The sequence below is a fragment of the Propithecus coquereli genome, unplaced genomic scaffold (assembly GCF_000956105.1).
Source record: "Propithecus coquereli isolate 6110/MARCELLA unplaced genomic scaffold, Pcoq_1.0 Scaffold219, whole genome shotgun sequence".
NCBI lineage: Eukaryota > Metazoa > Chordata > Mammalia > Primates > Indriidae > Propithecus > Propithecus coquereli.
In genome coordinates, this window is record NW_012147078.1 from 1,361,032 (window position 1) to 1,383,176 (window position 22,145).

Here is a 22,145-nt window from a genome sequence, read left to right on the forward strand (position 1 = left end):
ACTTTTAATTAAATATATCTATGGCAACTTAATTCCAAATCTTAAGGTTTTGCAACCCAATTTTTCATGATAAGAATATTACTAAAGCTCATCTGCATTGAATGACAATCTTCCATTCCTCTCTGCTCTCTGACTCCATTATCTCTCTCATGGGAATGAATGCTTTGCTATGACTGATGATGAATAAGATATATAGGACAAATGATGCACTTTTTCATTTAAAAGACTATAAAGGAAATTCACTTTAGTCTCCTTTCTGCCTAGTTTCATTAAAATCTAAATGCAGCTATTCTAAGACATTTTTTTCTAGCTCAGTTCAGTTTGACAAAAAATGTCTCATGTATCATTTAAATCAATTACAGATTCTCTGGAAATATACCTCAAAAGTTTCAGTTCAACACTTTTGGTTTAAAAAAACACACAAAATATCACCAAAAGAAAGAAGCAAAAAAATGCTCAAAAAATAGTATCTAGAAAGAGCATATTGTTTATAATTATTACTAAAATACAATCTGAATTCTTTTGACTTTAGAAAGTACTTCAGAAAACATCTTCATATAATTACTTTCTAAAATATCTTTACAATATTGTATTTTAATAATTTATTTTTTACCTAAAGTCATATGGCAATGGCCACAAATAACATAAAAATTTCAATTTAACTTTATTAATACATGAGCTGAGGTAATTCCTACTGGCTAGGACAAGATCATCCATTTCCCCTGCTAGATGAGAAAGTTATCGTCTCTCTTTCACATTGCTGAGTTTCCAAGACTTATTTAGCACAGTATCTGGCACATAGAAGACATTCAATAAATATTGCTACATAAAGAAAGAAAAGCAGGGAGAGGTGAAGGAGAAACTATTAAATTTAAATTCTAGATCTTTCACGTGCTCTTCTAACATCAAGAACTCTTAACAGATTTTTTTTTAAAAGAACCTAATTTAAAACACACACACACACACACACACACACACACACACACACACATCACCATATACCTACATACAATTATATATGTACTGAATTAGATGCTAATTACAACATTATTTGGGAGCTACTACAGCTTTAACAGAGTAAGTACCTTATTTTAAGAGTATATTCTATAACTCCAGGGGAAAAAAAAGAAAAACTTTAATAGTATTTGTCTAGAGTTTAGATATATTGGTGATCATATCAAAATTATTTTATGATATTTTAGAAGCCTCTGATAAATTGCTACAAAGTTTATCGCTTGTTTTATGTCCATTAAGAAATAAAGGACCATGTTCTTTTCCCTAAGAACACAGACCCTTTTGTAATCCTGAAACTCTTAATATTAGTTTCTAGGCTTACTGAGGATTAAGAAGATCAAAGACATATCTAAGGAAAAGGAAGGAAGAAAGAAAGGAAGGGAAGGAGAGCTGAAGGGGGGAAAGAAAGAGAAAGGAGGAGAAGAGGAAGAAGGGAGGGAGAGAGAGAACAGAGATGAAGGGAGGGAGGAACCAGAGCACCAAAAACATTTTCTTCCTCTTTGAATGGAAAGGTACATGACAATGTATACAGATGTAGCTACTTAAAGAAAGCAGGGGTCACTTAATAGAAAATAAAATCAGAAAAGGCTCTGGTGATTTGTATCACCTTAAATCATGTTAAGTGAAACCTAGGTACTACGCTTGTTATTCTCCATTTCCACATGCTGGGAATCACCTTGAGATCTCAAAGTTTCTTAGACATGCTTAGGAACCTAGAGGATGTCTTAAATCTGTTAATATAGTTGTTGCCTCAGCATCCATTTTGAGGCTTGACACTATTTGAAACTTGGTTGTACCCTGTCATGTTTGGTCTAATTAAAACTTTCCCTCCCCTCATGGTTGTCTGCAATATAGCCCACCTGCTCAGAGAGAAAAAAGCAACAAGAACGTTAAGACACAGCTGCTTCAAAAGATACAGCCTCACTTTAGACAGCAAGAGTGTTTGAGGGCATAGGGGAGAATTCCCCGGCTTCCCCCTGCTCCCATCCTCCAGTTTCCCACCAGTGCCACCACTAATCCAACTCCACGGACGCAGAAGCCAAGGGAGCTTGGGAAATGTGCAGAGCAAGCAGAGAAGGGAGAGTGAAAGGACCTTAGGACAAATAAGGAAATGACCAGCACAACAAAATATCTGAGTTTGGTAAGAACATCAACAACTAAGGCAAAACAAGAGGATCAAAAACATATCTTCACACAAAAACGTGTACACAAATTGTTATAGTAGTATTATTCATAATAGGCAAAAAGTAGAAGCATCCCAAAGTCTATCTACTGAGGAATGAATATACAAAATGAGTTATATCTACAAAGTGAAATATTTTTCAGCCAAAAAATGAAGTCCTCTTACCTGCTACAAAATGGATGAACCTTGAAAACATGACGCTAAATTAAGCCAGACACAAAAGCTCACATGTTGTATAATTCCATTCATATAAAATGTCCAGAACAGGAAAATCCATAGAGACAGAAAATAGATTAGTGGTCGACAGTGGTTAGAAGGAGGGGAGAATTGGGACTAACACTAACAGGTATGGGGTTTCTTTTTGGGATGATGGAAATATTCTGGAATTAGACAGTGGTAATGGTTGTAAAACATAGAAAGTATACAAAAAACCCACTAAAGTATACAGTTTAAAATGATGAATTTTATATTATAGGAATATATCTCAACTTTTAAAATGTTAAAATGAAAAATAAATACAAGAACTGAGAGTATGTAATAGGCCTTCAAGATATGGGTCAAAACTCCCTTATGTATCCCGGGTTTTTAGGAGACAATGGCATCAATATTGAAGGTCATTCATTCTTGCTTAGAAAATGTGGTATTATTTTCAGCTTCTTAATCTTTAAATAACACATTTGAGGTAATTCTGCCACTAATTTATAAGCAAGTAAGGTGGCTAAGTCATTTTTTCAAGAATCCATAATGAGAGGTGGCTCTCTGGCAATCACAATTCAAATGAATACTTTCACAGTTTCACATGAAGAACTGCCACGCTAAAAGGAAGCAAAAGTTTCCTTCTTTTTTTTTCCAAGATCTACTCAGGCTTAAAAAGCACCTCTACATTTTTTCTAATATGAAAATAAGTGGTCAGGGATTGAAATTATAAAGAATACAAGCCAGTAATAGAGAAAAGAGGGAAAGCGTCTGAGATGAGGAAAGAGCTACAGATTCAAAGCTTGACAATAAACCAGACAAAGCTTCAAAACTAATCAGTGAATTCCAATTGACCTGCTTGAAACAACTGCTTGGATGAGCAAAACAAACAATATTGTACACCCTTGACAGATTTGCCACATTTCTATAAGCCTCTTCACAATGCAAAATGATATTCAGATAAGCTATCCGTGGCATAAGAAAGAAAATATCAACAAATTAAACTGAAGTTGCCTATCATAAGTGACAGCTTCTTAGAATAATGCAATTTGAACTTAAAATGAATAGTTTCATTGTGATCGAGATACTGAAAATGTTGATATATGTTGTAATCCGTCACACTTGGGGCTAGATGTGACTGTTATAAAACAGAACATCACTTCTCTAAGAAAACATCTAACTTGATAAGAGAATAATATGAATAATAAACCTCCTTTGTGTAGGTAGATGTTGAGCTTAACAAAGTCAACTTAATGGATACAATTATCAAAATTTCAAAAGACACCTGCTGAAGAACAACCATAAATAAAATAATTTTACAGACATTAACTACAAGTGAAATAACAAAACTAAAACCTAACAAATAGCATATTATCCATACAGCATAAATTTTAACAGGATATTTATTAAAAAGCAATATGAGGCTAGAAAATTACTATTTGTGTCGCAGTTCAAAATCTACCTTCGAGCATTAAGGTCTCGAACAGCAATCTCCTAAAATCCCAGAAGGTAAGGACACCTCCCTAAAAAATAATTCCATTAGACATTATAACAAAGCTCTCTGATCCAGCACAACTGGGGCCAGAAGTTCGAATATACATTGAAAATATTGGTTAACACAGGTAATGATAAAAATATATATACACACAAACAGTAGACATTTTGTTTTAACTTAAAAAACAAATACAAACACACATTCACCCATATTCTAATGTAAGACTACAGCCATGTCTTTGAGTTTAAGTCCTTTGATAAGGATTTTGTATCATCTTTCTTATATGAACATATACCTCCAATGCAACATTTATAATTTCCAATTTCCTTTGGATTAAATAAATGAAAACTAAAAGGTACATATAAAATAATCTGCATGCAAAATTTGGTTAGATTTGTATCTTTAATTTTCGGTTCATTTGTGTATACTTAATTCAAAATATTTTTTACAATATAGCCCTACTGAGATTTTCCCAATACTCAATAATTTTCTTTCCTATCACACTCATTGTTCATCAATTAATGTATGTTACAGAATTACAATGAGAAAACTTAGCATTCACAGGACTGGGGGGAAACCTGGCTCTCTATAAGCACACAGCGTAACTGGTAAGAGCAGAACTCCATACCTGTAGCAGACCTTACGTTACTACTACCAGTGCACAGTATCCTGTGAGAATCAGTGAGTATCATTTACAATGAAACCTGTTAGGCAGAAGTAAATTCAGTATGTCTAGTAAATAGAGATTGGTTGAGCAAACCTCCACTGTACATCAATTAAATGGAAAGTGAACAATCACCAGGTAAAACAGGTAAAAATAGTTAAAGAACCAGTATCAGGTTGGAAAGCCAATGTTCTACAAAACATTTATCTGCTGATTACTTATTTTAGGTTCACTTACATCAAAGAGGCCATTTCTCAGTATCACTACTGGTTTGGTTAACAGCCCTAAAGCCTTCTATTTCTGCCTTGTACTTTGCCACCTCCTTGCCAAAATAAACAATAGAAAGAGTCCTCCAGAAACTTGCTTTCTAGAAACATCACAATTTCCAATAAATAAAACAAAGGGAAGCAACATAACAAAAATGTATTCGCAGAGGACCCACAGGGCACTGAAAATGTCTACCTGACAAATAATGGAGTCCTTGAAACTCCATCGGAATACAGAAGTCAGTAGAAATTTAAAGAAAACCTCAACAATCTAAGTCTAGAGAACTACCCTACCTAAACAACTCTCTTCCCACAAAGACTATACCTAGAATATTAAAAAATCTGGAAAGTTTACACTTTATATTATAATGATGTATTTGGCATGGGAGTCACATATCATGATGCCCAATTTTTCACAAGCCTCCGTAAAAGATGATTGTGCTTCCGTGCCTCATTGACATTAGGTTTGGCCGTATTTTTATTTGGTTAAAGAAATGGAAGCACATATCACCTTTGCAACTTCTAACCTGAAGCTTTTAGAGCCATCAAACAGGTTTTCTCCATTGCTCTCTCTCTCTCGCTCACGAGATCAGGATGTCCCACTTTGGGGCTGCTCCATTATCCTGGATGCTGGAAAGAATTTGACAAATGGGGCAGAGCCACAGCTGACAACTGCAGCCAACATGAGTGAGAAAGAAGCCTTTGTTGTTGTAAGCCATTAAAATGTTGGAGCTGTTTGTAACGTGCCACACCATAACGAAAGCTGACTAATACAGCCACCATAGATTGGTGGAAAGAAGAGAAGGCACAGGAAGTTGGTAACAGAACTACACCTTTCAAGCATAAAGAACTTTTAAACCAATAAATAATGATCCACTAATTTTCAGATCAGTGCTTCTCAAACTATCTATGATGACAGACCAATTATTTCTTATTAAAACTTCAACTCTATTATAGACTAATATTTATATAGAATTAATAAAATGATTTGAAAATCAAAAGAAAAAAAAACTTAAAAATTCAAGCCCTAGTTTTTGTATTATCATTACTAGATTCAACAGAAATAAAATGACTGTCGAACTGCTATCAAAGTTTCTAAATGTTCATTCACAGTTTCTAACAGTATCATTGCAAACTGTTCACAGTTCACGGAACCACACTGGTTCACAGAACACACTATAAGTAGCACTGTTTCAGAACATGTGAGATTAACCAATATAAAGGCTTTTCTGAACCTGTAAATTTCTTGGCAATTGTATAACTGAAGAAAAAAAAATTACAGGCAAACTTGATCCAGAAAACAGGTAAAATTTTCCTTGGTGTCTTTCCCACTCTGCAAAAATACCAGTGGCTCCTTTTTCTATAGGCGTAAAAATCAGAGTGAATTTTTTTTCTCTTTTTCAGTCTATCAATGATAGACATTTATGTTATTTGAAAAATGCCTAGCTCCCAGACTTAGTAATTTTAAATGAAATGTTTTCTGTTACAGCAAATAGGAACCCAATTATTTTATATTGACATATGTAGTTTACTGCCTTTCTCTCTTATTATCATCTAGATACTCGAAAGCAGCTAGTTTTCTTCAATTATTTAGCAATCTGCAAAAATATGATTTAGAACCAAAATTCCAAGTATATTTTAAATTGCATCTAATTTTCTAAAGAATAAGTCATTGTTATATTGCAGATGATTCAAAGTTTTAGAAATTTATTTCAAACCTAAAGTAGTTTCTAGTTTGCCCAGAAATACTTTTGGGGTAGTAAGATTTCAATCCTGACGAATGTCATTATATTTATACTATCCTTCCGGGTTGCTGTAGGAGTTGCTAGATGCTTAAAAAACTACTAGTTTAAAAATGTCTGAAAGAAAAAGAAATGTTTGTTACATTTTCTCTCAAATAAAGAAAAATATATGTACCATATTTAAAATGAAGATATTTGCCAAGTAATTTTAAAATGTGGATGGCAAAAGCTAGCTCTGCCTCAGTTTCGGCAAAACAGAGACTTTTTACTTTTGCAAGGCTCAAATGCCTTTTGAAATATTATAAACAGGAAATTTTTTAATTAAAAAAAGACCTTTGCAAATGAGAGCATTTTTTTTTCAATCTTCCTAATTAACATTTCTGTAGCACTGAACAAAGTATAGAATTTCTCAAGTTCACAATCTAGTTAGTACCCACAGCAACTCAGTTAGGCAGTTAAGACAAATATCAACACCTTTATCCCCAATAAGCCAAATGAAGAACCGTTGTTTAGAGAGCTCAACTGTGTTCTCAATCCCATCTTTTTTTACTTTACACACAATTTCATGGCAATTTCTTTCTTAAAGTTCATTTGATTACTCTAAGCACCTGTACCTAAAATAGTCTTAAGATCAGTTGGCAAAAAAACAAAACACTAGAACAACAAAACTTTACCAGTGATATTATTAATATGAGTAAACCCTGAGAAAAACACATGCATAGTACAGTCAATTTCTGCATTGATTAGAAAAGGAAAAAAACATGACAACAATATGCTAAAGTATTTTGATCACAGGTACATTATTCTATAATACAGAATTAAAGTCTATATATTCTTTAATTTTTATTTCTTCTGAAAAGTTACCACAAATATATGGCTAATCACTTAGATAAAAAGTAAATTAAGAAAATTTTCTTTTTCAGGTAAATACAAGTAATAGTCAATTTACCCATTAGCAGAAATAAGATTTTTGTTGCGGGTTTTTGAAAGTCTGTTTTATAATATCTTTAGGGGTTGGGAGAAGAGGTGAGTACAAAAGTAATGTTTTAAATTATACATTTCCATGATAAAAATATAAGTAAAATTATGTTACTTTTTAAATCCCTATCAATAGATAAGGAATCAATTATTTCATTAGGTGATATTTCAAGTATATAGTTAGAAGTTAAGCTTACTGTTATATTAGATGACAAAGGAGTAGAATTCTTTAAAAATATTCAGTATTATGGTTAGAGATTAATTCTATAGAATCGTTCTTTCTTTTCATCTGCTACCAGCAGAGACCAATCTATAGATCTATATTTCTTGAGTTTATTGCTCTCTCAATTCATCACTTGATAAATATGAGGTCATAAGAATATACTTAAATGCTTTTAAAAACATTTTAATATCAACAGCAAAACCAACTAGAACATTTCAATTAATCTTCATTTGAATTTTCAAATTAAAAAATCTATTGTAGTGTTTGAGCTAATTAACATGCATTTTCTTTTCCTTTAAGTTTAGTACAAATTTAAACATTAGAAGACGTACAATAAAATGTTCTAACCTATTTGATCCTGAGGAAAAACTCAACATGTAACTTTTTCCTTGCTCAACTATTCTTAGGGAAAAAACAATGGATTTTATGTAAATAAGGGCAAAACAAAATACAGAATCTCTTAATTGTGTTTTTTAAAGAAGGCATGGTTAGCTTAGTTATTTAAGGGAATATTTTCAACTAAGCGGTCATTATCATCAAAATTCCATGTTCTCTAGAGTCATATTGACTTACACCTATGTGTGCATTTTTTTCCCACAGAAACCTTCTTTTAAATGCATCATTGGCCCAAAATTTGGGTTCCACTCTCACCTATTGGAAAACTTTTAATTATGTTTGGAAAAACCTGGGTATGTGTACCTACTTTTAAACTGAAAATTTTATTAAATCTAAATATAGATCAAGTGCAGTCAGCCCTCAGAAACCATGGGTTTCACATCCATGGATTCAGCCAACTCAGATGGAAAATATTTAAAGAAAAAATGGACGGTTGTATCTATACTGAACACATACAGACTTTTTTCCCTTGTCAATATTCCCTAAACAATACAGTATAAGAATTATTTACATCACATTTACATTGTACTAGCTATTATTAGTAATCTAAAGATAATTTAAAGTATATAGGAGGATGCGCATAAGCTATATGCAAATACCACACCATTTTGTGTAAGAGAAACTAGTGTCCCGGGATTTTGGTAGCTGCAGGAGATCCTGCCACCAATCCCCCATGGATACTGAAGGATGACTACATTTCCAATGAAAATTTACCATCGGAATTAAGACTTGCTATATAACCAGATGTAATACAAAAGAAGAATGAAAAATCTCATTAATAAATTTTACATTGATTATATATTAAAATCATGATTTTTAATATATGGGGTAAATAAAATTACTTATTATTACAATTCATTAAACTGTTCTTTCCCTTTTTCAATATTGTTACTAAAAATTTTGAATTATGTAACTGGCTTGCATTTTATTTCTATCGGACAGAGGTGCCTCAGACAATAAATATAAAATCGACACTTTTGTTGAGTTCCTTGAAGTATAATTTACATGCAATAAAATTCACTCTTTTTATGCTCACAGTTCTATAAATTTTAATGAATGCATGCAGTCAGGTAATCAGCATATAAAACATTTTCGCCACCCCAAAATGTCCCCTCATGTCCCTTTGTAATCAACTTTCACCTACCTCCTCCAACCCCTGACAACACTGATCTGTTTTCTGTGCCTACAGTTTTGCCCCTTCTAGAGCATCCTAAGACTGGAATAATACAGCATGTAGACTTTTGAGTCTGGTAAAATCAAATTTAAAATACTATACTTCTCTATGGTATTAAAGGATTATGATAATTTTGATATTTCTTTTCCTTGTATCAAGAACATTTTACCAAGGCCTGTTTTTTTCCACTTTCAAAACTGAGCTTTCTTCCTTGTCACCCTTACAGTCATTTATTTACCCTTCTAGAATAAAACTTAGCAGATGGTATTACAGTTATTTACATTATAGTCCTTCCTCCCACTAGGCTGTAAGCTAGAAGCCTGACTTCTTGAACCACTATGTTTTATATAGCACTGATGCTGTCTAGTGGAGTTAACAATGCAGATGACAATGCTGAGAAGGTATTTCCCATCATGTTATAAAACAAGGTAAAGAGAGAAAAAAAAGAAGTGAGTGATGGATTTTATTATACTCTCTGGATTAGACATCTACTTTTATTGAAGACTCAGAAAAGAATATAAGGCTATAAAGAATCCAAGAACTATGATGCCTTCTAGACAGGTACAAATGCTAGTGGAACTTCGACTATGTCAATATTTTTACCCAGATTGCTATTGGTTTTGTCAGAGCTTGCTAACAAACTCGAGTAAACTTGAAGTAGTCTTTCTAATGCTATTTTTCTCATAACTCTGTTATTTCTGGTATCTGATTTTACAGAACATAAAGTTTTTCAGGAATACATGTATCACATTGTAACAGAAACAGCTGGACCTCTGGAAGGTAAGGACTTAATAAATTCTAAGACTTTATCTGAAAAGTCTAATATTTATTTGTAATCGTTAATCTTCACATAGTTAAATACATGAAATATAAGAAATCTATGTTTTGGCCGGGCGTGGTGGCTCATGCCTGTAATCCTAGCACTCTGGGAGGCCGAGGCAGCAGGATCGCTTGAGGTCATGAGTTCGAGACCAGCCTGAGCAAGAGCAAGACCTCATCTCTACTAAAAAATAGAAAGAAATTAGCCAGACAACTAAAAATATACAGAAAAAATTAGCCGGGCATGGTGGCACATGCCTGTAGTCCCAGCTACTTGGGAGCCTGAGGCAGGAGGATCACTTGAGCCCAGGAGTTTGAGGTTGCTGTGAGCTAGGCTGATGGCAAGGCACTCTAGCCTGGGCAACAGAGTGAGACTCCGTCTGAGGAAAAAAAAAAAAAAGAAATCTATGTTTTAAATAGATAAATCAAATATTATTCCTGACTTCAATGTTTCAAAATACTTACTAAAGTCTCCAGTAAGAAAAACGCCTTCTGCTCCTGGGGCCCATTCTTTGCAGTATAAACCACCATCAGCACATCTGTGGACACCAAATGATTCATAGCCTCTGGAAAACTTATCAATACCACCTTCATTCTCTCCAATGTTGCTCAAACTCTGGCAAAACTGTTTATACCTTTGAAAAAGTACAAAAGGAAATAAGTTAGTAAATTAGTCATCTGGAAAATCTCCTGTAATTAAGTAGCTGCTTTAGTCTTAGGGAAAAAAAGATTATCATTAAAGAGAAATAATATGAATAATTACATTTATTGGTAGAGGTTACCTGGCAGCATAAAAGCATTATAATCTCAAATAAACCCAAAAAATCCAACTAACATTTTTTTATAATTTCAAGCATTGTTGGTAAGAGAGAGGATATATGATGCTTATGCTGCTATTCCACGATTTTTTTTAAAAGCAGCATTACAGCACCTTCTATGTCAAGATAGTATAATGAAGCAGAATCTCTACATCTTTCTCCTCTGACTCCTAAGAAAATGAAAGTAAAATAGTGAAAATCCAGCAGGAAAAATAAACATACCCTATGCCAGGATTTAGCAAACTTTTCCTGTGAAAGGGTGCATGGCAAATACTTTAGGTTTTACCAGCCATATGGTCTCTGTCACAGCTTCTCAACTGTGTCTCTGAAGCATGAAACGGGCCACAGACAATATGGTAATGAGTGGGTGTGTCTGTATTCCAATAACACTTTATTTACAGAAACAAGTGGTAGGACAGATTTGGCCTGCAGGCTTCAGTTTGCCTAGTCCTTTCCTAAAGCAACTAAGCATGGCAAGAACATAGATCATGTCAAACCACAAAAGCCAGCAGCCAGGAGAACAAACACAAGATTCCCAGGCAGGACCAAGAATAGCACATGCCTACTCCTGACCTTCTCCCAGTTGCCCTGGATTCTGTACTGGTACACCAAAAAATATTACCTGTTTTCATTAATACCCCCTCTATCTGGGGAGATGTAAACTAGGAAGAAACTGGTTAAACTGAAGAAGTAAACCAAGTGGCAGGTGCTCTGTGTCAGAAGCAAAGTTTCCAGAACTACACAATGAATTGAGCAATGCCAACAAGCTTCCCTGCACCTCCCTATACCCTCAAGAGTGAGCAAGAAATTCCCAGAAAGATGGCATAAATCCAGGTAAAGGATATACAGGAAATACACAAAATTTGAGAGGCTGAACAATGATGAACACCCCAATTTAGTTAGAAAAAAAATGAACCTTTTAACAAATGTTTTACTCTATACAGCAACTTAATTAAATGAACTCAAAAAACAAGAGCTGACAAAACAACAGGATGAGAAGTAAAAGGAGACCATAGACGAAAGGAAACAGACGAACAAAATATATCACTAGAAAATAATGAATAAATTAGAATCATTAAGGAAAAAATGTACATATAGCAAAAATAGCAAATATTTTGTTGAATGAAGAAATAATTAGAAATTGAAATAATTACACAGAAAAGAAATTGAATATATTGAGAAACTAAGAGATACCCAAAACACACAAAAACTGATCCAAACATAGCTGTTGATCTAAAAAAATAAAACTAAATAAAATGGATATAGAAGATATAAAACTGGAAATTTTTCCTAATGTAAAGGATTAAATCTGCATATTAAAAAGAACATACCATGTTTCAAGGAAACTTTGGGAAACAAACACACACACAACATATCCCAGGTTAAGCAACTGAAGTTCCAAAGATAAATAAGGCTATAGACAACCTGCCAGAAAAGGGCAATATTATATTAAAGGCCAAATAATAAAGCCAAGCCCGCACAATTCTAAGAAGGAAAGTAATAATCTAAGAATATTCTAAGTTCCTACTCAAATCTAAGGAATTTTCAAAATATTTTCTAATGAAAAGTGATTTTAAGTTGTGACACTAATGAACTATTCCTGAAGAAAAAGTAACTACTTTCCATAAAAAAATTGGCAATTGAAACATTAAAAATAAATACACACAGGAGTGGACAGTTGTTACAGAAGTATAGATAAGCACTAACTCTTTAAATATAGAACCATGACTAGACAATTGTGGAAATGTACGAATGTGATCACAGAAAAAGGATCTCAAATGACAAAGTAAAAGTATCAGTATAAAAAAAAAAAAACAGATGAGAGAAATGAAGATGGAATTTTATAGCAGAGAATCAAATACTCAACTAAAATTTAAGTTAATCATCACTATACATTTTAATTTCTTTATTAATCTTTAATGTGCATTTAGTAAATAATACCTATTACAGTAAAGAAAGTTGCAGATGAATTTCAACAATTTTCTTTGATTTCACTTCAGTTTCATTGTTTAAAATAAATTAAAATTAAATTTAATGCACATTTATTTTATTATTTATTTCTGTCAAGCTCTTTATCTTTATACCTATAGATAAGCATATAAAAATATGAAGAATGATTCCCTTAATATTAATATCAGTGAAGAATTTTTTTGGTGAGGTTTCTTTTTACTTTCTCCCTTGCATTGTTCTAATTATGTATAACAAATAAGCATCATTTTTAAAAAATAAAGTATAGTTTTCCTAAAACTATGTAATTTTTTACATTATTTAAACAGCAACGTACTCCTATACGATATTCATAGGTATTTTATGGAGTATATAAAACTGTTTAAAAAGTTTAGGAAACTAAACCATCTGAAATTAATCTATGGAACGAAAATAAGTTTCTGAAATTCTTAAGCATATATAGAAATTAAATACATGATAAAAGAATATTTCAAATCAGTAAAAAAAGTATGGCTTATTCAATAAAATATTAAAATCTATAAATTCGCCTGTAATCCTAGCACTCTGGGAGGCCGAGGCAGGAGGATTGCTTGAGGTCAGGAGTCCGAGATTAGCCTGAGCAGGAGCGAGACCCCATCTCTACTAAAAATAGAAAGAAATTAGCCAAAACAACTAAAAATAGAAAAAATTAGCCGGGCATGGTGGCGCGTGCCCGTAGTCCCAGCTACCCCAGAGGCTGAGGCAGGAGGATCACTTGAGCCAAGGAGTTTGAGATTACTGTGAGCTAGGCTGACACCACGGCACTCTAGCCCAGGCAACAGAGTGAGACTGTGTCTCAAAAAAAAAAAAAAATCTGTAAGTTTGTCATTACAAAAGTGGATCTCTAAAATCAAAATAACCTCCAGAGAGATCAGAGTGGTAAACACTAACTTTTTAAAAGTAAATAAATCTAAGAGTTCATAGAAAAAGAAATACAATAACCATTAGGAAAAATGCTCAAACTTATACATACATAACCAGAAAAGTACAAATCTAAACTTAAAAATTCAATTTTCCACCTAAAAGACCAGTAAACATAAGATAGTCTGTGCAGATGGATGGGATGCAGTTCTGTGGTTGGGATGGGGGTATGGGCAGTGCAGGGAGACATTTTCAAATGCTCTTTGTTGAAATGTAAATTAGAGAACAATTTGGCATCAGCTATGAAAATTTCAAAATCACACTTTTCAACTAAGTAATTCCATTTTTAGAAATTTGCCCTTTGGATATACATCACACAAGAAAGGAACGACATCCATGTGTACAATGATATTTATTCATTATGGCATTATCTGTAACACCAAACCATAGAAAACAACCTATCTATTCAGCAGTGGGAAAGTAGGTGAATAAACACAGAATATCCAAGCCACAAATTATAGGAGAGCCATTAAGAAGAATGATGTAGAGCAAAATGTGCTGATATAGTATTATGCCCAAGATTAACACCAGTCTCATGGGCAATTCTTATTTCAGGGGACACAAACTGAACTGCCCACAAAAGCCAGGCAGGTATCATAAATATGATTAGCTGGCCCCACATAAGAATCACAAAAGTCCAAAGCCGATGATAAAAGAGTGAACAAGGAGGTTTGCCTTAGATTATGGAAAACAATGCAGAAAGATAGACTGTTGAGATAGAGAATATAAACCCTGTCTAAAAGCAACAGCTTCCATTTAACAGCTAGCAACTCATTGTTACCAAGCATGTTTTACCCAATCAGGTCATTATTCAAGAACAAAAAAATTACGTATTTATATATGAACTCTCCCTAATTTAAATATTGACTACTGCTTCAAAATACCTAAAATATTGACCTGGACAAACAAACCAGATCTACAGGTCTGCTGGGATACCATATAAAAACTCTTTAAATCATATGAGAAAAAAAAATTATTTTTAATCTCTTGCAGCTATCAGTCAGTTATACTTCTTTTTATTTGGAAACTCTAATCCATATTAAATGACATAAGTAATAACATAAAATAAAATGATCAAACATTGTGGAACAATCAAAAATATTTAGACTTAGAGCAAAAAATACATATACATGTATATCATAACACTAGAAAAATTGTTGATTTTTTTAAAAAGGTATGAACTTTGAGAGGTTAAATAAATGGGTTAATAATTTTGTTGTTAATGTGGGTATAATGCCTTAAAAACACATTTTTAGATTTTAAGTTTACGTTTAAAAAATTATTTTTTAAGAAGTTTTAAATTTTCAAATGTCCCATTTGCTAAAATTTCAATGGAAACAGGATTATAGCATATTAGTCTAACTAAATATCTTGACTTCTCTCAAGGTCAGCCCTATGGCTTCTGATACAGAAATACACATTCCACTTTGAAATCATTGTGGCTCAAAAAAGAAAATGCCTGAGGATACAGCAGGCTCATCATGCCTGTGCCCTCGCCTACTACAGTCATCTCTCTTAATATTTTGCTATGAATTTATAGGATATTTAAAAACTAGGTCAAATGTTTAGTAACCAAGAACATAAAATGAAGTTAGTATAGGAGCTAGCATTTTGTACAGATATAAAGAACTGCGATAAATATTATCAGATTTGATCTCTACATGGATGTTTTTAATCCCCTTTTACATAGGAAGAGATAGAGGCACAGATAAATATGTAAATTATCCAAGGTCAAGAAAGTAATAAGCAATAGGAACATTAATCACGAAAGGTGTACTTGAAGTAAATTTCAAATTAAAAGTCATACTTTACTTTTAAAGAAAGTCCTTTATGTTTTACTGGTAAGGTAATTAATCTGATAATTAAGAAAATCAGTTGTAGATGTTACTAGCTTCGTTTCTAGAAACAAACAGTCTAGCTTTAAATCCTAACTCTGTTACATACTATACATGACCTTGAACAAGTCACTTAACCTCCTTTTTCCACATTTTCTTCCCCCGTTAAGGAGAGGGAGAAGGGGGACCTCACAGATTGTAGGAAATCTATGAAATCACCATGTGAGCCTTCCCCACAGCAGACAGCAAGTGTTCCACACATGTTGGCTGTAACTTTTCTCCACCTAAAAGTGGCAACATTTTAGTGTACTTTTTAGTTTACCATTTTCTTTTACTTATAAATCTTGTTTAGATTTTAATGTACATGGTAATTATTAACAAACATTAAGATTTTTCCCCTCACATTCCAAAAGTATTTGAGAATCTATTTCTTTCATTCTGTTAAAATTACAAATATAAACATATTAATACACAACACATACTAGGTACTCCATCATTTATTTGAATGGATGGATTATGGAAAGTCTGAAAGAAAATTAAGTAGATTAGATTGACCAGGGGAAAAAAAAGTTACTGTAAAGAAGTAGCAGGAGATAGGTATGGAAAAAAAATGAAACGAGCTATAAACTTTGTTCCCCTGGAAGACAGTTGGTTCATTCTAGATCAGTACTGAAGCTCTAATTTAGACAAAGATATAAACACAGGAGATATGTCAGGGCTCATCCCTCATCTGAAATGTCCTGGATGTAGAATCCATTTTCGAGTGGTTCTCAGTAGGCCTGAAGCCAAGAAACCCATGAGAAAAATTCCTTCCTTGCTAGCTTAATTTTCCAGATTTTGTTTTGTCATCTCCTTCCTAGGGAGACCTAGAGAAGAAACAAGAAAAAGCACATAAGTAAAATTTCAAGAAGAATTTTTAATAGCTAAAAAGGGGGGAATTAAGTTTAAAGGAAGAGAGAATGGAGATTTTTTTGAAGGAAAAAAAATAGCTTTTAAAGTTATTCTTTAAAAAGACTTCAGGCGTCTGGCAGAAAGTTTCTTCCTTATGTGAAAAATATCCAGAATATACAAAATCATCCATAGATTAAGGCTGTCAAATGAAGGTTAGGCATTTGAGATTTTACAGTGTGTATTTTATCTTATGTTCCTCAACTGGGGGCAATTATTTAACAAAAAACCCAACATATTCATTGCAGGATAAAGATATTTATTGTGTGCTAATAATTCAGTTACATAAAACAAGATCCTTCTCTTAAGATGTTCATCAGTTGAATGGAAAATTTACTGTCCAAGTCATGACAGGACAGGACTGAGATGAGCAAGTGTTAACGGAAGAATAACAAGACAACAAGAAGGAACTAGTGGTCTGACTGGGAGAAGAGGAGATTAGAGAATGCTTCTAGGGAATAGCTAGCATTTCTGCTCTATCTTGAAGGATGAGTAGTATATTTTGACAGCTGGAAAAAAGGCAGAGAAGGGCATTACATGTGTAAAAAGTAGATGGTTCCTGTTGACATGATGACTAGCTGTGTGTAGTCAGATCAGAAGAGGTCGAGAAATCCCGTGGCCAATCAGGATGAAAAAAATAGTTTTCAATCAGATAATAAATTGGATAAAAAATAAAAACCCTTAAAGACTTTACAGAGGAGACAACTGCTATGCTCAGAGATGTTTTAAAAGAAGCATTTTAAAGGATTAATTTTAGAAGGTAGAGTCCATAAATTAATGAAGTCTTTATCAAAGAAACTATTAAGCATAATGATTTATGGACCCTGTGGTTATACAAGATTAAGCAATGAAAAGAATTTTTAAAATGACATCATTATATATATGCTTTCTTATTTTTGAAAGCTGTTCCTTATTTTTAAATGTTAAAATACCAATAACCACCATAGTAAATGCACACATTTTCCAAATTCCATTTAAAATTCCAGTAGCTTTTCCAATCTGTATCCAACTTAGCATACACTTTTGACTTCATCTATCAGGAACAGTAAAAACGGGACCATTTGAATAAAGGTGACCAGCAAGGAGTAGTGAATCCATCTGTTCATTACACAAACATTACAGTATATCCAGAACTATGCTAATCACAAGAACATAGAGATGAAAGGCATTACAAAGTCATATCTTCAAGATATTCTTTCTTATGTGTGGAAGACAGTAGAACAGAAAGCAAAGAGTATAAAAGCATTATATTATATAAGGTATTAAAAAAGATTTACAACCAGGAAACAGAAATAGCTAGTATGTAAATTCCACAAAAACGAGAAAAATTATCTGGTTTGCACCCAGATGCATTCCAAGCACCTTAAAAATACTCAATGAACAAATATTTATTGAGCACCTATTAATTGCCAGATTCTTTCTGGGCAATGGTGATACAATGGTGAGAGTCAGATGTAAGATTAGGATTATAATGCTTGAATTTGATTCCCAATCCTACCTATTACCAACTGTAACTAAGACTAAATTTCCTAATTTTAAACGGGAATAATAATGGAAGCTACTTTATGAGGTTGCTTTAAAAATCAAATGAAATAATGTACCTAAAATTCTCAGCACAACACCTTTTGCAGGAAATAATGAATAAACATTATTTTGGAAAAATAAACATATTCAATAAGATTGCTAGACTTAAGATAAACAGAAAAATCAATAGCCTGTTAAAATATAAGACAGATATAATTCACTATAACTATAATACACCTATAGTGTATGTGCTTTCCCGATTCACTCAATCCCCACTGGCCCCCAGGCCTTGTGCTTTGCTTGACTAGACCTATAGAGACTGTGGCTTGAGGCAGCTACCTGAAGAGGCCAGACATTGCACGTCTTGGTCAGTTTGAGCTGCTGTAACAAATTACTATAGATTAGGTGGTTTAAACAACAAACATTTTTTTCTCACAGTTCTGGAGGCTGCAAAGTCTAAGATGGAGGACCAGCGATTTGGTGTCTGGTGAGGGCACTATTTCTGGTTTTCAGAGAGCCAACTTTTCATTATATCCTCACATGTTGGAGAAGAGAGAGAAAGCAAGTTCTCCCCTGTCTCTTCCTACAAAGTCACTAATCCCATGATGGGTGCCCCACTCTCATGAACTAATCAATTGCCTTCCAAAGGCCCTATCTCTAACCAAATAACATCACATTGAGGATTAGGGTTTCAACATACAAATTTTGAGTGGTTATAAACATTTAGTTCATAGCACTACAACACGGATGTATAGAGGAATAAAGGCCCGTGGGACAAATAACGAACCAGTAAGAAAGAGAAATTGGGAAGGAGTCTTTAGATAAATTCCTCACCACTTCCTCCTGAAGGTCCTGGGTGACCAAGGAACCAGCTATATAAGGAAATATATTATCTCACTTAAGAATTCAATTCGTCAACTTGTACATATATCAAGATCAAATCTATAGATCTACATAGGCGAATAATAAACTGGGAATGTGATGACCCAGTGGAGACACCATCTGCTGCCAGGAGTCAAAACACATCACTCTCAGCAGTCACTGCTATTTAAGAAGAATGCAAACTACTTTGAACTTTAGGTCTACCCTGGAGAACTGATTAAAAGTGAGTGGCAGACAGTTAATTCCCATCATTTCATTTCTCCTCAAACTGATAGCTTCATGCAGGTCTGTGGTTTTCATTCAAGCAACTTTCTCACTATAATAATCTTTATCAATGCCTATGTGCATAAGATTTGGGACTAGATGTTAATTAAATGAGTTGTTTCATATATGCAATTAGTACATGACTAATTGGTGTGTACCACCTATTATGTGCGAGGCATGGTAACACACAAGCAAGAACAGATTTAGAAATAAAAGACTGCGTTTTATTGCTAGGCTCAATTGACCTTAGATATTCAGTAAATAACCTCAGAATTTCAGCTTACTCATTTACAAAACAGAACAACAATATCATTGATGTCAGGGTGGTTGTGCTTATATATAACTAGCCCATAAAAAATAAATTATTTTATTGTATGTTTCATTTTTCCTTTTTAAAATAAATGAGATATGAAGAGATTTCTAAGTAGAAAAAGAAAACTTAAAATCTTGAAAAAGAAATGGAATAGTTCTACCATGCTAATTATAGTACAATAAGATCTAAACCTTAATTTGATTGATTATAAGCAAACATTAAGGGTGTTACTAATTTTAACCTTTTTTAAGATCTTATTCATAGTGTACTATCTCTAAAACACAATCAAATGCGTGTGACCAATCTAAGAAACACATTGTCAGACCATATTTAAGAGCAAATAGTTGGTGTCTTATTTTCTGATGTTAAAGAATAAAAGCTATTTAAATAATAGTTTTTGTTCTTACTTAATCTAAAGTTAAATGCAATGGAAATTTGCTACTTTCAGTCTCACTATATATAGGAATTATGGTTATATAGAAATCATTAAATCTTTTCTTTTGGTAGGGGGAAAATGAGGTCAATTCAAAACTGTTATCTTTTAAAAGTTAGAGTTGCTAGTATTTAAAAGTGCATCCTGAAAATAAATGGTGGCTGTTATTCATTAAATGCTCTTTCTCGGCCTGGCGCGGTGGCTCACGCCTGTAATCCTAGCACTCTGGGAGGCTGAGGCAGGTGGATCGCTCAAGGTCAGGAGTTCGAGACTAGCCTGAGCAAGAGCGAGACCCCCGTCTCTACTAAAAAAATAGAAAGAAATGATCTGGACAACTAAAAATATATATATAAAAAATTAGCCAGGCATGGCGGCATATGCCTGTAGTCCCAGCTACTTGGGAGGCTGAGGCAGAAGGATCGCTTGAGCCCAGGAATTTGAGGTTGCTGTGAGCTAGGCTGACACCACGACACTCTAGCCTGGGCAACAGAGCAAGACTCTGTCTCAAAAAAAAAAAAATTAATAAAAAAATAAATGTTCTTTCTCAATTCTGGTACTAGGCCATAGATGTGAGGGACTCAGGGGAGATTATCACTAAGATCCTTTTAGGCCTAAATCCTACAGTCAAAAAAAATAAAATGTTCCTATTCAACAAACAAAAGCATTGGACATAGTCCACTTAGTTGTATCACTTAGAAAGCCTTATACAACTCCTTATTTCTTTTAATAACAGCGTACTTATTTCTAGAATCCTACATTCAGAATAATGGAAATACTACAATGTTTAATGACAAACTTACAGAACCTACTATATAGCCATTAATGTTAACATATTTTGACTTCTTAACAGAGTAATTAATTAGAATAAATTAACAAAACGTAACTAGAAATTAATTTTAATCACTGTGCCTTGTCTCTTGGTTGCAAGCAAATTAATAATATATTGCCCTTGCAATTTACAGAGGTATGATTAATGGTCAATATTAAATTTCTAGGGTCTTCTGGCAAAGTGAAAACCTGGCTGCCTAACTTAAAAAAAAATCATCTGAATGCAATAAATCAGAATTACTGAAGGTAAGCCCTGTGAGATGGCCCATCTGCTCAGGCCTAGAAGTGTCAAGTATTGTCCCAAGCACTTTAAGCTGCCAGCCTCTTTATCAGCCTCTCTCTTTCCAGTCACGCTCCTGTTCAGGTCTTTGCTACATGCTCTGCTGATTACCTTGGAAAAGGGCAATGCTGTAACTGTTCAACTGACCTTTCAGTTTATTTTCTCTTGTGTAATATGAAACATGAGCTAACACAGTCTTACTCTACTGATTTCTAGGAAGAATTCTGACTTAATGTTTCAACAGATCTTGGCTCAAATAATACTCTGCTCTTCTGTATGCAGGTTTCTCTTTTTGGAAAAATTACATGGCAAAGACCAGTGGGATGGACTAGAGAGATAGAAGCTTTAGGTCTTCTGCTAAAAGGACTATAATCTGCACAGCAGTGTGCTTCTGAGACTGTGTAGTCAACTAACTTGCTGAGAAGCAATTCCAGCCCACTAGAACCTTGTTCTTAATGTGACTTTCATTTTATCAATGAAGACTCTAAAAGCAATGATGCTTATATATTTTCTATCTTTTGGTATGAATGTCACTGTTACTCAAACACTGTTAAAAATTCTATACTCCCCATGGGGGAAAAATATGGAGAGGGAGGTTAATGAGTCAAAAGAGAACACTTTCTAGACCCAACTCTAAGGTACCAGCCATGTGACCTTTGGGGAGATAAACACCTCAAGTTTTATGTTCCTCTTCTGTAAAATGAAGAAGTTGAATCAAAAAGTCCCATCCAGGTGTATGAACCTATAATCCATATATTGAACTTCTTTGATTCTTAGTTGAGTACTAAACTGTCCCAATCCAGAAAGAAAAAAACGGCCAGGCACGGAGGCTCACGCCTGTAATCCTAGCACTCTGGGAGCCCATGGCGGGTGGATCGCTCAAGGTCAGGAGTTCAAGACCAGCCTGAGCAAGAGTGAGACCCCATCTCTACTAAAAAATAGAAAGAAAGGATCTGGACAACTA

At 33.7% G+C, this 22,145-nt stretch overlaps 1 protein-coding gene across 1 annotated transcript in view; it reads right to left on the bottom strand.

The window, feature by feature from the left end:
- The window catches only part of GBE1 (glucan (1,4-alpha-), branching enzyme 1), a 278,056-nt gene that overhangs the window by 213,236 nt on the left and 42,675 nt on the right, over positions 1-22,145 (bottom strand). The window contains exon 2 of the mRNA XM_012644745.1: positions 10,615-10,784. Coding sequence (XP_012500199.1) covers positions 10,615-10,784 — 170 coding nt within the window. The remainder of the gene's footprint in view (positions 1-10,614; positions 10,785-22,145) is intronic.